This window comes from Mesoplodon densirostris, chromosome 10 (genome assembly GCF_025265405.1).
Source record: "Mesoplodon densirostris isolate mMesDen1 chromosome 10, mMesDen1 primary haplotype, whole genome shotgun sequence".
NCBI classification, from domain to species: Eukaryota; Metazoa; Chordata; class Mammalia; order Artiodactyla; family Ziphiidae; genus Mesoplodon; species Mesoplodon densirostris.
The window spans coordinates 63,289,756-63,305,449 of record NC_082670.1 but is presented as its reverse complement, the minus strand read 5'-3'; the positions used below and the strand labels follow the sequence as shown (position 1 = coordinate 63,305,449).

The following is a 15,694-nucleotide window of genomic DNA, read 5'->3' as shown; positions in this document are numbered from 1 at the left end:
TTTTTTTTTTGCGGTACGCGGGCCTCTCACTGCTGTGGCCTCTCCCGTTGCGGAGCACAGGCTCCGGACGTGCAGGTCCAGCGGCCATGGCCCACGGGCCCAGCCGCGCCGCGGCATGTGGGATCCCCCCGGACCGGGGCACGAACCCGTGTCCCCTGCATCGGCAGGCAGACTCTCAACCACTGCACCACCAGGGAAGCCCTAAAATTCTATGTTTTAAAGAGACTTCCCCCATCCCCCTGTCCCCTGTTAAATAAAGGAGACTCTCTAAAGTATAAGAAATGAGGAGTCATACCCCACTAATACAATAATGGTGGGATTGGAAAAGGTAGGTACATCTAACCTATCGATTTCAAATGTAGTATTTTCAAAAATAATTTTTTAAATACTAAGAACACAATATTTAATTTTACTTTTATGCAAGCTCTTAGAACCGTAACTACAAAATCTTTTAACTTTCTCTGTTATACAAATGTTTAAATTCCTTGAAAAATGATCCCAAGCTCTCATATAAAGATTAAGAAGCCTAGGCTTTGAGATTCTGCTCACTAACAATCACAGTATATTAAAACCAGGAAGGAAGACCCCTTACTGGTAGTTGGCTCAAGTATTAAAAAGAGAAATTAGAAAGCAATAATTTATTATTCACTATTATCATGTGATCCAGAAATGGTAACACAACAAAATATGTCATCTTTCTTAAACATTTCAGAAATGATACAGCAGTGCATAGGATCTGCTTGTCTCTAAAGTTTAACAACTTATTAATTTAAAAATGAAATGTGTGGGAGTTCCCTGGTTGCACAGTGGTTAAGAATCGCCTACCAATGCAGGGGACACGGATCGCATTTGACCCCATCTCCCCTGGGCTGGGAAGATCCCACATGCTGCGGAGCAACTAAGCCCGTGCGCCACAACTACTGAGCCTGCGCTCTAGAGCCAGAGAGACACAACTACTGAGCCCGTGCGCCACAACTACTGAAACCCACACACTCTAGGGTCCGAGTGTCGCAACTACTGAGCCCACGTGCTGCAACTACTGAAGCCTGCACGCCTAGAGCCTGTGCTCTGCAACAAGAGGCCACCGCAATGAGAAGCCCACGTGCTGCTACGAAGAGTAGCCTCCACTCACCACAACTAGAGAAAGTCCGCACACAGCAATGAAGACCCAATGCAGCCAAAAAAAATAAAATTAAATTAAATTTAAAAAATAAAAGAAATGTGAAAGAACTATTTAAGGTTATACCATTACCTGAGACACACACAGAAGTTCAATTAATGAATACATTTTGCTATTAAAATTGCTTTTACAAGCTTTGATATGAACTCTATATTTGATTTTGTGCTCTACATGATTTATTTTGCAAGTTGGTTAGCTTCAACAAATTTCTTTCCAGTTGAGCATAATACACGGTGCAATTGCTAATGGTTGTTTATTTAGAATTGGGCTTAGAAGTACAAAAAATTTAATAATTTTATTTATAAAGATAGTAATGGGAAGACAATTACATTACCTGAATATAGGAAACCACCTCTAAAACCTAAAAAATTGATACCTTTCTGTTTTTCACTCACCTGACGCAAAAGCTTCATATCCCTCAGGACAAAGGCAATGTAGAAGAGTGAGGCAAAGCAATTTAAAAAGTTGAACTGCCAAAACAAAAAAAGATAGCAATATTTAATATTGCATCACAGTACTTCATTACAACTATAAACATCGCATTTACAAAATGTAATGAGGGACTTCCAGTCCAGACAAGGTGGCCTGGACATGTTTCTCCTACTCCCCCTCACTAAGCACATCTATGAACTCGAAATATCGTGAGAGGCAACCAAAGGAGAGCTCTGAAAGGTGCTAAGAGGAAGAAGATCAGGTTTGGGACCCCAGGGCTGAAGGAACAACACAGCACCAGCGCATCTTATGTCCCCACTACTTTCTTACAAAAGAGAGTCCAAGGCCCAGCATCTCCCACCCCCAACCTAGTAACCCAGGCAGCAGGGAGGCACATTCCTGCCCACCCCGCTCAGAATAGGAGTCCTGACAACAGGCAAGCCCAGCAGCACTAACAGGGAGACTGACGAGGACCCCCACTAACAATAAGCTGCGAGGGGATGTGCTCTCCTTCCCTTCCGCCCCGCCACTCCCCTGCCCCACGGAAAGATAGCGGGTGGGGTGGCCAGGCAGCACCAGAAAGGAGGGCCCTGCCCCAACAAGCAGTCCAGCCCTGGAAGTCTCTCTGTGCCAAGGGACCTGAGATCCCCCCTCCCCTCAGAGCGACACCTAGGTAGCCGAGGGGCACTAGCAAGAGAGATCAGCCAGAACAACCAGCCTGGCCCGGGGGCAGCATCCTTGTCACCATGGGCCTGAGACTGTCCTGCCCAGACACACGGTTCAGGGCTAGGGGTGCAGGGAGTGGGGTGGAGATCCCACCACAACAGGTGCCCTTTCTTCAAGTAGTTCCCCTGCTCAAGAGCCTGCAATTGCCCCCAGGACTGATGGGTTTCCTTCCTGTCCCCCAGCCGCACGCTGGCTACTTCCTCCTGTGCAGCATCACTTTCCGAGACAAAAGACTGCTCTGTGCACAGTATGAGCACTTCATTAGTGAGGGAAGGGGGAGTCACTGGAGAGAATGAGCAGTAACACAATGTGGCCACAGGGTAGGGGGAGGTAGGGGTAGGCATGGGGGTGCTGAGTTAGAGTAGAAGTTGACAAGCAAAAGCTCGGAAGGCTGAGAAACGCTCTCCGCACAAGATTGAAAAGGAAGGGAGAGACCTAGCACACACAGTGGAGGATGAACAGACTCTAAGGGATGAGTCTCTTTACAAGACAGTCACCTGACATTGTATCTGGCACCATCAGAGAATAATCATGTCTTACAAATAACTAAATTCTTTAAGACCAATGGAGTGTTTTACCTCTAAGGGCAAAAGCTCCATATTGGGATCTTTTTGAATGAAGCTTTTAATGCATTACACATTCCCCTGCTTGTTTTCTCACACAGAGAACACAGAACGGAGCATCCTTGCTGACTCAGCACCAACATTTTGAATATAAATTATTTTACACGGCTAGAGTGAGGCCTTTGGAGCCTCTTTAGATATGGATGGCCGCTTGCCCCTTTTCTCATGTCCAAATTGCTGAAATTGTTGAATTCTCATTACCTATTTATGAGAGGTTTTCCATTTCCTTCCCGGCTCTTGCCTCTATAAATTTACCTACTTCCAGAAACCTAATCACCTTCCTAATGGTGGTTTTTCATCTTTTAAGGATGGAAAAACGAGATAAATAAGCTTCTCAGAATGACTTCTATAGCTGGAACAAAGGCTCTTTCTAAGCGAGGGCCTGGGAGTAAAGTACATGGACTGGGTTAAATCAATTCCAGTGGATAGTTCAGAGGACTCCTTATGCACTCTTTCTTGATTCTCAGCTATGTTACAGTCAGCTGAGGTAATCTCCGGATAAACAAAGTGATTTCAGGCTGGTATCTCTGTTATTTCTAATAATGGTGGGAAGAGGCATAATGTGTGTGCTTTTATGCAAACAGCAAGCAGGTTACACAGTGCCTTCCCTCCATCCCTTTCCTCCTACTCTTCAAAACATGCTGGGAACCTCTTGGACTTTGGAAATTTCTTAGACAAAATTTTTAAAAAATAATAATTTAATGCTCAATCACTAAACAGAAGGTGGATAACTGGAAGGATTGTTGAATAATGAAACATTCAAACCCAAGTCACCAAAAGGAAAATAATAGAAACGTGTCTATAAAGTAGTTTTTTTAAATAATTGGAAATTGGCTATAATACTAATTTCTACATTTAAAGTCTTATACCATGTGCACATTTGTAATAATACTGTTGAACGCTTATGTAAACACACATTAATTGATCCTTGCCTACTTGGACAGTATATTAACTACCTGATACCTGATATCAGAATCAAGTCTTCATATTTATACTCCTAAATATTAAGTAGTTTGTGTTAGTTTCAAAAGTACAATGGACTTGTATATAAAAGATCTACTTACCACTAACACTTTCAGAATTAGGTGATTCTGGTAGGCAGATTCCAATCTGTGATTCTCTAAAATAATAAAAAGGAGAGGTAATGTCTCTCAGGTAAGAAAGCAGAATGGGAGCATTGTCATGAAGTAAAGTGAGACTTGTGCTGAGGACAGAGATGTTCAAAAACAGAGCCTCAGTCAGTAAACATGCCAGGCTACTGCTTACCACCAAGAACATCAAACAAAAAAGAAACTAAATTTAAGACACATTTTTCAAGATACTGCAATAGCACCGTGGTCCGAAATTATTTTTTAAATATTACTGCAATAAAGAAATGTTGTAAGTGTTGGCAAATGATCCCACAGATACCAGAAAAAGACCCTGTATCAGCGGTAATAGTAAAACTGAGAGCAATCTCTAAAGAGTAGGGCAATAAATAAAGTTTATAAGGATTAACTTAAAAGGAAACTCAAATTTCCACCCTAAGAAAAGGAGACATTGTGCAGGTCCCAAGACAGCAGGGCAAAAGGACAAAAAAGGAAGATTCTGAACAGAAGTATCACCTTGCACAGAGAGGCAATGTTAGGCTGACCTGGATTTGAACCTCAACTCAGCTACTATCTCACCTTGGGCAAGTCACTTAACCTCCTGACACTCAGCCTCCTTGCCTACAAAACAGGGCTGACCCCACCCTCCTCCCAGGGTCACCAACAGGATTAGAAATACTACCAAACCCCAGCATCAGCTCAAGGAAAGTACTCAATAAATGGTAGCTGTTGTTATATGACTAATAAAAAGAATTTAAAATACCTTTCTGGTCCATGAAGTTAAGGCCTAGACTTCTTCCTAGGGCTTAATATAACCTATTTATTTGTTTGAATGAATAAATTAATTAATGAGTGAATGGCCCATCAAGACCTTTTTAAAACTATAACCAAGTTCCTCTTTTACTACAGAGACAGACAAGAACACCTGTCTTCACTGAGTTCAATGGCAGGCCCCACACAACTACACAACTGGTTTTCAGATCCCAGACATAGTTCTTTCAGCCAGAGTATTGTGGAGATAATTCAACTGATTTTATCCTTAGCATAAAACACAATATAGTATTAGGAGCACAGGTTGGACTAGCCTGGCTCTACCATTTGCTGTCTAAACTTTGTTAATTCTCAGTATCTTTAGCCATAAAACTGTGAAATAACTTCTATTTCATGGTGTCCTGAGCAGGTGAAAATGAGGAACAATGGATAAAGTGCTTAGCAGGGCATCTAGAACATGGTAACTAACAATAAATGAGCGCTGGGAGAACCGTGACCTGGAGATCATCAGAGCTCCCAGAGCCGATGACTTTTCCTTATGTCTCTAGAATGAGCCCAGAGCAACATCTATCTTCTTTGCAAGGTAGCAGTTACATGAATCCTATGATCGAAGCAATATTTCTTATAGGCAAATGAGACATAAATTCAAAGCACTGAGTCTTACCCCATGAAGTTAAAAACTCGGCAGCATATCGATAGAGGCGGTTCATGATCTCAATCACGATGGCATAGATGATGCTGGGCACATACAACAAGATACTGGTCCATTCGGACCCGCTGTTTTCATGTAGATCCAAGGCCCAGGCCTCCATGTCAAAGTAAATCATCATGACAAACAGAGAGAAATAGAGACAGAGGCACACAAACGGCAGGGAGACCAGGTAAATGCGTAACTGTCTCTTGTAGCTGGGGTACAGTGGTTCCTCCCTGCCGGTGACGGAATTGATGCCCAGGACCCCGTGATATCCCGGCCGGGGCTCCTCAAACTGTCTCTTCATGACCAGGGTCCCCCACCTGTAGGTCATACTGGCACAGCCACGCTTCCACACTTCCAGGATCACTGTGGACCAGATCAGGTTGAATGAGGCGAAGACCACGTACTTGTCATAGTTTTCCCACACAAACAGGTAGTAAGGTAGCCCAAGGACCGCCACAGGGATTAAGGCAAAAGTGAAATATTCCAAAAATCCAAAGTAAAGAGCGATTGTTTCTCCAAAGTAGCCACGAATACTATCTACAACGAAAGGAAAAAAAGGACCTTAAATCCCGACTGGCAAAGACTTGATTTTTTTTCTTTTTTTTTTTTTTTTTTTTTTTTTTTTTTTTCTTTTTGTGGTATGCGGGCCTCTCACTGTTGTGGCCTCTCCCGTTGCGGAGCACAGGCTCCGGATGCGCAGGCCCAGCGGCCATGGCTCACGGGCCCAGCCGCTCCGCGGCATATGGGATCCTCCCAGACCGGGGCACGAACCCGTATCCCCTGCATCGGCAGGCGGACTCTTAACCACTGCGCCACCAGGGAGGCCCAAAGACTTGATTTTTTTAAAACATCATTTCAAGTAAGCTTATTCACTTTTGTACTTAAGTGGGGATCATTTAAAACCCTTATTTCCCAATTGGTGTGTGATGGTAAATCCATCCTCCATGAAGTACAAAGACCTCGCTTGTCTCTATAGCAATAAGCCTGACACTTCCCCCAGCTCAGGGCTCAGGCCACAGCTGCTGGGGCTGCTTTGGGTCTGCTTCTCTTCACCTTCTCATCTGGTGGATGCCTTCTTCACAAGGAAAAACTCACCTCGGGATCATCCTCAGTCTCCAAGGTCCTAGTTCAAATTCAGCAGTGGCCAATGAACCAGCTTAATTTGGGGGTTTACTTTATGCTCCCCACTTTTCTCTCACTTTAATACCAGAGTTATAGAGGTTACTTTCAAAGAAGACTCCTCATCCATAGTATCCTGCCCCCACTACTCAAAGCTGTAAACTTTCATCAATATGTCATGGCAAACTTTTCAATACACTGAAGAAAAATTATTCAAAAGCACAAAACAATGTTCTACACATTAACTTTTAGAATACATGGAATACATTTATCTATACTTTCATATAGATAAATGCACTGGGCAGAAGAAGGGCCAAGCAACATCAGCTAGCTAACCCAAACGAGGTCATGAACACCGTGTCCTTTGCCGGCCACATCTACATGGGTGACTGCCTAGACTGTAAAAGCATCTTGCACTGGGACCAAGGTGGGATGCAGGGGGTGAGGGAGGTGTAATAGTTAGAGTTAGTATCTCTTGGTTAATTACATGAAGTTAAAACATTGTGGTTTTTTCTTTTTCTTTTTTTAAGATAATATGTCAGATCAGTCTATGTGGATGGTTTACAGTAAACAGGGATACTATTTTCCCCTATCCTTAATTCTTCTACTAACTCAGGAGCATGTTCAAACAGTGGGTATGATGAGGTAACCTCAAATCAGAATCAGGTTAAAAGATTAAAAAAAAAAAAAAAGCCACTCATGGTCCTGGGCTCCACATCAGACCACCTCTCTCTTTTTTTTTTTTTTTTTTTGTGGTACGCGGGCCTCTCACTGTTGTGGCCTCTCCCATTGTGGAGCACAGGCTCCTGACGCGCAAGCTCAGTGGCCATGGCTCACGGGCCCAGCCGCTCTGCGGCATGTGGGGTCTTCCCAGACCAGGGCACGAACCCGTGTCCCCTGCATCGGCAGGTGGACTCTCAACCACTGCGCCACCAGGGAAGCCCACACCTCTCTCTTTTGATCTCAGGGGGAAGTTCAAAATTTTACTGAGCCCCAGCTACTATCTTCAGTCCCAGCACTCCCAGAGGCCTCTAAACCACTATCACACCCATGCTCAGCCTTCACCATCAACTCACTTTTTCCCCCTCACTTTCTAAGAAGTAGCTCCTGGATACAGTCACTCACAAGACCTAGAGGCAATATTTAAATGTATTGCCACCTAAATGCTAAACAAGGTGAAAAAATGTCCTAAGTGTAATGTAAAATGACTATTACATCACCTGGAACTATCAAAAACAAACATTTTTCCTTTCAAAGAATACAAGAAAAAATTCAAAATGCAATTTCAAAATTTGACCTTAAAAATGATTTATGTTCACTGTTACAATATTATAATAATTGTTTTCAGAAATGGCAATTAGAAAGAAAATTTGAGAGGAATTCCTTTAAACAAAGTGAAAAAGGCAATGTCCTTTAAAGAAAAACTGATGGTAATGTTTATGGTGAAAACTACCATCTTAAATATAATCCTTATGCTTAAAAGACATAACTGAACCAAAAAAACTTGAACATCCATATTGACAGAAGTTTACACAGAGTAAAGTTCAACACACAAAAAAAATAAATTAATGGTTATTCTTCTAAGTGTCTTCAGAGAAAATGCACAGTTCCAGTAATGCACACCAAGATTCTTATAAACTACCTCAAAAGATGTTTAGGCCTGCTAGTCTGCCACTAAGAATGAACGCAGCTTGGCCCACTGATTAGCTCTAAAGAAACAGAAATTTTCAAACACAAAATATTCACAGTCAAACTAGATTCTTATAAAGTATGTTCTACAACAAATCTGACACGTACTCATGAAGGCCACTCTGGATTGCCTGTATCGTTGGTGAAATTTAATAACAGCCTGTAATTCAGTTCATCTAAAATGGTATCAGAAATAAAATAAACAAATAGGTCATGTAACCCCTCTATCCCCCTCACCAATTTTTTGCCCACATGCAGCTGGTGAGCCCTGCCCAGCACAGCATTAAGTATCTACCCAAGAGGGATACCACCACTGCTGCATCTTCCTCTTCTCTAAGAGAGCAGGTGCTGACACATACCTATGGGCTGATACTTTAAGGTAAACCGAGTATACCAGGTGTCCTCCAGCTTCTTCAGGGCTTCGTTGTCATGGAGTGGAAACACCTGAATCACGATGCCAGATGTGAGCAGCCTCCTCACTGCGGAAGGAACAGGCGAGACGGGTTTGAGATTGTTCATGATGTGCTTCATCAAATGCTACCCAAACTCTCCAGGAAGAGAGAAGGTCTACACGGAGATCAACGCTATCCTGCCTGCTCCCAAGGTGTGTATTCTTCTGTTATTCAGAATGTAAATATCTTTACTATTTCCTTTGGCTATGAAAGCAATACAAGTCGATGTAAAATTTTAAACCTTACAGAAAGGCACAGGTTAGAATTTAGAGAGGCCCTTGTTATTCTCTCCCTTCCACAAAAACATAACCACTGTAAATAGAAATTTAGTGTATAAGCAGACTTCAAAATATACATCCATAGTATTTATTTTAGAAACAAAAGGGGTCATTCTCTACACATCACTCTGTAATCTTCTCATGTAGTAGTAGTACATGATGAATATTTTTCAATGACAATATAAATAGAACATGAATGACCTTTTTCATGGCGTCATAATATTCCCTTGTATGAAGTGCTATAATTTAACTAATCCTCTATTGAAAAATACTTGTTTCCTTTTTTCACTATTATAAATAATGTTAAAATTCTTATACATATAACTTTCCCCACCTGTCAACTATTTCCTTGGTACATACACTTAGAAGTAGAATTGCTAGCTCCAAGAGTAGAGCATATGTATCTTAAGCTTGGACACATATTACAAAACAGCCTCCAGAAAAAATTTTACCAATCTGTCCTCTCACTACAGTGAAGGTAAGAGAATGTTCAGTTCCTTTCATTGTTACTGATCCTGAGTACTTTCAAAATCATTTTTACCTTTTCTAATCTGCTAACAAAGGCTTACATTCACAAACAGCAAATATCAAAATAAAAAAAGACTTCCAGCTTTCAGCAATCGTTTGGTATGATTTTAACACTTGTGCACATACCTGGGAGATGAGACAGGCTGGGACCTGGGACACTTTATAGGAGTGTTTGCACCTGGACAAATGTCTCCTCCAGCAACAGAATATGAAGAAATTATAAGGGACTAAAAACTGCCTTATGCAGGCCAAGCGCCGTTGGGGCAAATTATGAAAAATAAGATTCAAAAAGGCCACAAACCAACTGTCACTTCTGAGGAGTTGGGAGCAAAAGCAGGGTACTGCACATGCCCCCTACACACAGCACCACCAAGCGGCTGGGCAGACAACCTAAGCCACGCCTGCAGCCTGACCCACCAATCCGCCCCCAGCCTCAACCTATTTAAGGGACCACCTTGTACCTCCCCCCACCCCCACCCCCCAGGAACAAGCAACGGCACCTGTTACTTGTTTTAGTTCCCTTGTGCTGCAGCATGAGTCCCAATAAAGCCTTCCCTGAATTTCATCTGGCTTCTTCACAATTTCTATTGATTGAAGAGTCCAAGAACCCAGGTTGGTTACAGAGAGACAAACAAACTTAACCAAAGACAATATCCCCTAATGATAATAAATGAAAACGGGGCATTCTCTCATCCATAATTATTCAGAATGACTCACTGGTCTTCAGGTCTTTAAGAGGAAATGAGTTCAGTTCCTGGAGAACTCAAATGCATGCCCTGCGCCATATTGGGGGAGATGGAGCACTTTCCACGCAAGTTCCTAGCAGCTGTTTTAATCAGCTCATCTCTTCTGAGGGCTGCCTTCCTTATCTCCTATCTACCTTGTTCCCAAAGACAAGTGATGAGCATATCAGGCAGTAGGGCCTTCAATGAGGATGGCAAATAAATATCTGCAGCGTAGAAGAGAAACATGATTTAAGTATTTCATGTACAAATACTGCATATAACAAAGAGAGATGGTATTCTCAGGACAGATGCCCTATTATAAAATCTTCAGAGCAATTTAAAAGAAAACCTAACTTCTTAGAAATGAAAAAAGGATAATAAAGAGGAGGTATCTGATACTAACAGTAGGAAAAATTATCAATATTATGACTAGGGGATATTGTCTTCCGTTAAATGTGTTCGTCTCTCTCAGATATGTGCACAGGTGTTAAAATCATACCAAACGATTGCTGAAAGCAGGACGTTTTTTCTGATTTTGATATTTGCTGTTTGTGAATGTAGGCCTTTCTTATCAGATTAGAAAAGATAAAACTGATTTTGAAAATACTCGGGAAAAAGTATGGATCTCAAAAAAAATGGATTCTTAATAGATGGTTCTTCTTACAACTATATCTCATGCATAAGTTATACAGAGGAAAAAAGTCTTAAAAATCTAGGGTTGTGATAAAATCCCCCTTCTCAATAACTGAAAAAGGTATATACTCAAAATATCAACAACCAGGGTAAAAAGGTGATGGTTTAAGTTATATCAGCCTCTGGTGCTGTCAAGTCCATTTTTAATATATTTTTTAACATCTTTATTGGAGAATAATTGCTTTACAATGTTGTGTTAGTTTCTGCTGTATAACAAAGTGAATCAGCTATACGCATACATATATCCCCATATCCCCTCCCTCTTGCATCTCCCTCCTACCCTCTCTATCCCACCCCTCTATGTGGACACAAAGCACCAAGCGGATCTCCCTGTGCTATGCAACTGCTTCCCACTGGCTATTTTACATTTGGTAGTGTATATATGTCCACGCCACTCTCTCACTTCGTCCCAGCTTACCCTTGCCCCTCCCTGTGTCCTCAAGTCCATTCTCTACATCTGTGTCTTTATTCCTGTCCTGCCCCTAGGTTCATCAGAACCATTTTTTTTTAGACTCCATATATGTGTTAGCATATGGTATTTGTTTTCCTCTTTCTGACTTATTTCCCTCTGTATGACAGACTCTAGGTCCATCCACCTCACTACAAATAATTTAATTTCGTTTATTTTTATGGCTGAGTAATATTCCATTGTATATATGTGCCACATCTTCTTTATCCATTCATTTGTCAATGGACACTTAGGTTGCTTCTGTGTCCTGGCTTTTGTAAATAGTGCTGCAGTGAACATTGTGGTACATGACTTATTCTAAAGTGTTTCAGTGGGTTTTTTTGTAGCTAACATGAGTGAAAGTCAATCACCCACACCGGTTCTGATTCTTAGCTCTTCTTTAGGGATGCAGAGCTGTACCTTATTCTTTCTTCTATTACTATCCTTTTCAACTACTGTATAAAGTTTCTGAACTTTGAACTGACTTATAACATCTAAATTATTATTTTACTATTTCTAAGCTCTTTTTAAAGAAATGACTCCATTCTGCTATAGAAAACTCTCCAGACAAGCATAAAAAGCCACTTGTAGACCTCTAAACATAAGGCTGCAAACTGAGGGACTCAGGAAGAATATAAAACCACAAGTCCTAAATTACTGGGCTTCTCTTCACCATCAATGCCAAAAGCATGGTTCTGGTTTCAGCTTCTAAAAATAGAGGGTTTTTTTTTTCTTCCAATCTGTCGACTTTCGCATGTCAGTGAAGCATGTAATTAACCTGAGCCTTACCTTCAAAGGAAAATATGATGCTGTGCAGGTCTATTTAAAGAAAGGAACAATTCAAACCAAGATTCCTTCCTTTAAGAATGCTGAATGATCTGCTGTCAAGAACTAGGGTTATAACTATTACAGCCATTTAATAATTAGCAAAACTAACCAAAATCTAATTTAAGGGAGAGTAGCCTGGCTGTGAGTAGGACCCTCTAAATTAAATAATGCAATAACAATACTAACACAGTCTGTTTAACATGACGTAAAAGTAAAAGCACAAATCCCTCCCACAACTCCTTCCGGCGTTTCTGTGCAGCAGGGAGGGGCGGGTCATGCTGCCTCCAATCCAGCAGAGGGGCGATCAGCGCCGACTGGGAGTGGAGGCCACACAGTGAAGACACAGTCCCTCTGGCCCTGCAGCCGCTGCTGTGCCCAGCACCCCGCCCAGGGCCCGCCTGCATCTAGCTCTCAGCTGTGAACAGACCAATCTTGTCTTAAAGAGGAAAAAACTGTTTCTCAGGGATACCTGTGTTTTCAAAATACATTTTCATATTCCTGCATTGTTTTCATCCCTGCTTAACATAAAAACTGCAAGTATGTACGTGGCAAAACACAGTGTGTGTGGAGATACACAGATATAGATATATGGTGCTGTACCCAGCACCAGACACATACACACACACAAACATCAATGGTTTCACTGTCTTATACACAAGCCTGTTACATGATATTTACTTGACATCCACTCTATTATTCTCATAAGGTCAATAAATACTTTTAGAAGACAGATTATATCTGATCACTCTAAAAATCTAACCATTTGTATATAGAAGATATTCAGAAGTAGTTACTGTAATGTTCTAAAAGAGTAACAATATAATATTAAAGACCTACCATGATATTGCCATATCCCATCAATCAAAACATCAGAATCATCTGATAGACACTTTGAGACAGAGCTTTTACCTAAGCTGAATAATATCCCTTAGGATAAATTTAATACATAAGAAATTCTCTGCTCCATCAACTCCTCTTTCTAAAGAAAATCTTTCGTTAGGTTATTTGCATGACTATTAACTATTAGGAATCAACAGGCAAAGGCAGTCTGAGGTTATGAAGAGATCATAGCTCACACAGAAAACTGGAAAGGAGATGCCCCTCAAGATGACCGCTGATGACTAAGAGACACGTGTAACCAGTTCCTAGTTCTCCACGTGTTTGCTGTTTGATGGGAGAGCGGAGCCCTGAAGTGCGGAGCTCACAGCACTGTCAACTGCCCCTGGCTCGTGTTTACAACCACGCAAGCTGCTCTCTACTTAATGAAAGCTTTCCATCAAAACACAACATTATGACAAATAAAAGTATAATCATTGCGTGTAAAATTAACTTAAACCTAAGATAAAGGAGAGTGTCTCTCATGAAAGCCCTGGCCAGCTCCAATTCTACGGATTAACTTCATGAAAATCTAGGATTTTAAATTACTCTAAGTTTCATTCATTCGAAAATTTGCACTCTGAAAATAGTTCACACTTTATGCGCATACCATTCCTTCTTCAACCAAATATTATGATCACACTTTCAAAGACACAGAGGAAGAGAATAATGCAGAATTTCAAAATCCAGGCTTCTACAACTTTAATTTGATTCTTATCTCAGATGGCATACAAAATTTCAAACGATCCCGATGGAGATGATTTTATTGTTTTCATATTTATTGCAAAAAAGAAAGAGAGAAGGAAGGGAGGGAGGAGGGATCCTTGATTACAAAAGCCTCATCCTGCCCACAAGAAAGTTATTTCTATTACGGCTTCAGGACGCCAGACTGGCTACCTACACACCCAAGAGAAATCCATTTACATATTTTCGGCAAGGTTTTCGTTCAGTGAAAATGTCTTTGAAGCAACTGGGAGCACTTGGGAAACTGCTGCTCCTGAGTCCCGTCTGATGAAAGCGTACACTCACTCTTTAACAGGTGGAAGCAGTGATTTCCACGTGATGGTCTGATTAATGTGATGAACAAGAAGAAAGGAGATGCTCACATTAACAACTAGGACAGTGCCTTAGCCGGCTTAGCCTTTTAACTGATACAGGGCCCAGCTGTGTCTGAAAACATGCCCTCCCACTAAGAGATTAAAAAAAGATTTGAAATTTTGGAATGGCACCAAACAATGGCCTAAAACAGAATGCGTAACTCCTGGTAACAAATGGTGGCAGAAAGACACCCCTACCCTGTTCTTGTTCATGAGGCCAAATTAAAAACAACAAAGTAAACAGGAAGCAGAAAAGGAAACCCTACCTTTGATGAAAGCAGAACAAAAGAAAACAAAACAAACTATAAACTGAAATCACAAACTTTGAAAAGTGGCCTTAAAAGTCAGCCCAGGGTAAGCTAAGAGCACCCATGCCCCTGCAAACCAGGGCCAGCAGGCAGAGGGCAGGGTTCTCCTGGACACTGAAGGGTGGGAAACCACTGTCCCCTTGCCCAGAATGAAGGCAAAGGGGACGCCTGGCAGACCCCTGAAGTGTGTCTGCTCCCTGCCAGACACCACAGCCAGACAAGAGACACGAGGCTGGAGGAAGGAAAGCGTGGGTCTGCCGTCTTGGGAAAAGAGCTGCCTGCTGGAACCCAGGGATGGAGGTGAGCAGCTCAGGAGCTGTGGGTCTTTGTTGGCTAAAGACAGACCTAAAGGCCAAACCCAGCAAAAACTCCTGATAAGAAACAGGGCTCCATGGAGGCTCTAAGACAACTCAAGGAGAGCACACTGCCAGGCAAAATCCAACCTCCTGACCACCACAGTTCCCGACTGGAGGCCCCCAACATCCCCTCTCCCCAAAACACACAACTCCTCCCAAAATAGCTGGTCTGAAAAAAATAGGGACTCATTAAAAAATAAGTAAACACCACAAAGAAACTGGCATAGAACTATGCAAGAATACAAGGAAAAAAAGGAAGACCATTAAAAAAAAAAAGGCAGAGAAGAAACATAGCAAAAAAATTACAGCATAAAGCAATGAAAAATTATGGAATTCTTCAAGGAATTAAAATTAAAGCAAGCCACATCTCTGAAATTAAAACTAGAGGAAGACCTACCAGAGCTGAAGGTAGAAGCTTAGAAAAGCAAAGTAAGAGAAAAATAAAACTACTAGAGATACAAAGTCAATAAAAGCTACTGAAAAAGGAAAAACGGAAAAAATAAAGCCAGAAAATGGTGAAGAAGACTAAGAAAATTACATAAAAACTTTAAAATATTTCAGAGAATATGTAAGATTCACATATATATAATTGGTATACCTAAAGACAAGAAGAGAGAAAACACAGCCAAAGAAATCTTCAAAGGTAACTGAAGAAAATGTTTCTGAAATCATGGTAATCTTTAATCCACAAATTGAAAGAACATATGTCCAAAAAAAACCTGCTACAGAATAATTAATATCAAGACATATGCAGATAACTGGAATGCAGACAAACAGGAA

At 41.4% G+C, this 15,694-nt stretch overlaps 1 protein-coding gene across 2 annotated transcripts in view; it reads right to left on the bottom strand.

Annotated features, from left to right (window-relative positions):
• The window catches only part of ANO10 (anoctamin 10), a 272,726-nt gene that overhangs the window by 195,720 nt on the left and 61,312 nt on the right, over positions 1–15,694 (bottom strand). For both annotated transcript variants that reach the window (XM_060110817.1, XM_060110816.1), the window contains exons 5-8: positions 8,685–8,804; positions 5,485–6,054; positions 4,026–4,081; positions 1,576–1,650 (exon numbers count right to left, since the gene is read on the bottom strand). In XM_060110817.1, coding sequence (XP_059966800.1) covers positions 1,576–1,650; positions 4,026–4,081; positions 5,485–6,054; positions 8,685–8,804 — 821 coding nt within the window. The remainder of the gene's footprint in view (positions 1–1,575; positions 1,651–4,025; positions 4,082–5,484; positions 6,055–8,684; positions 8,805–15,694) is intronic.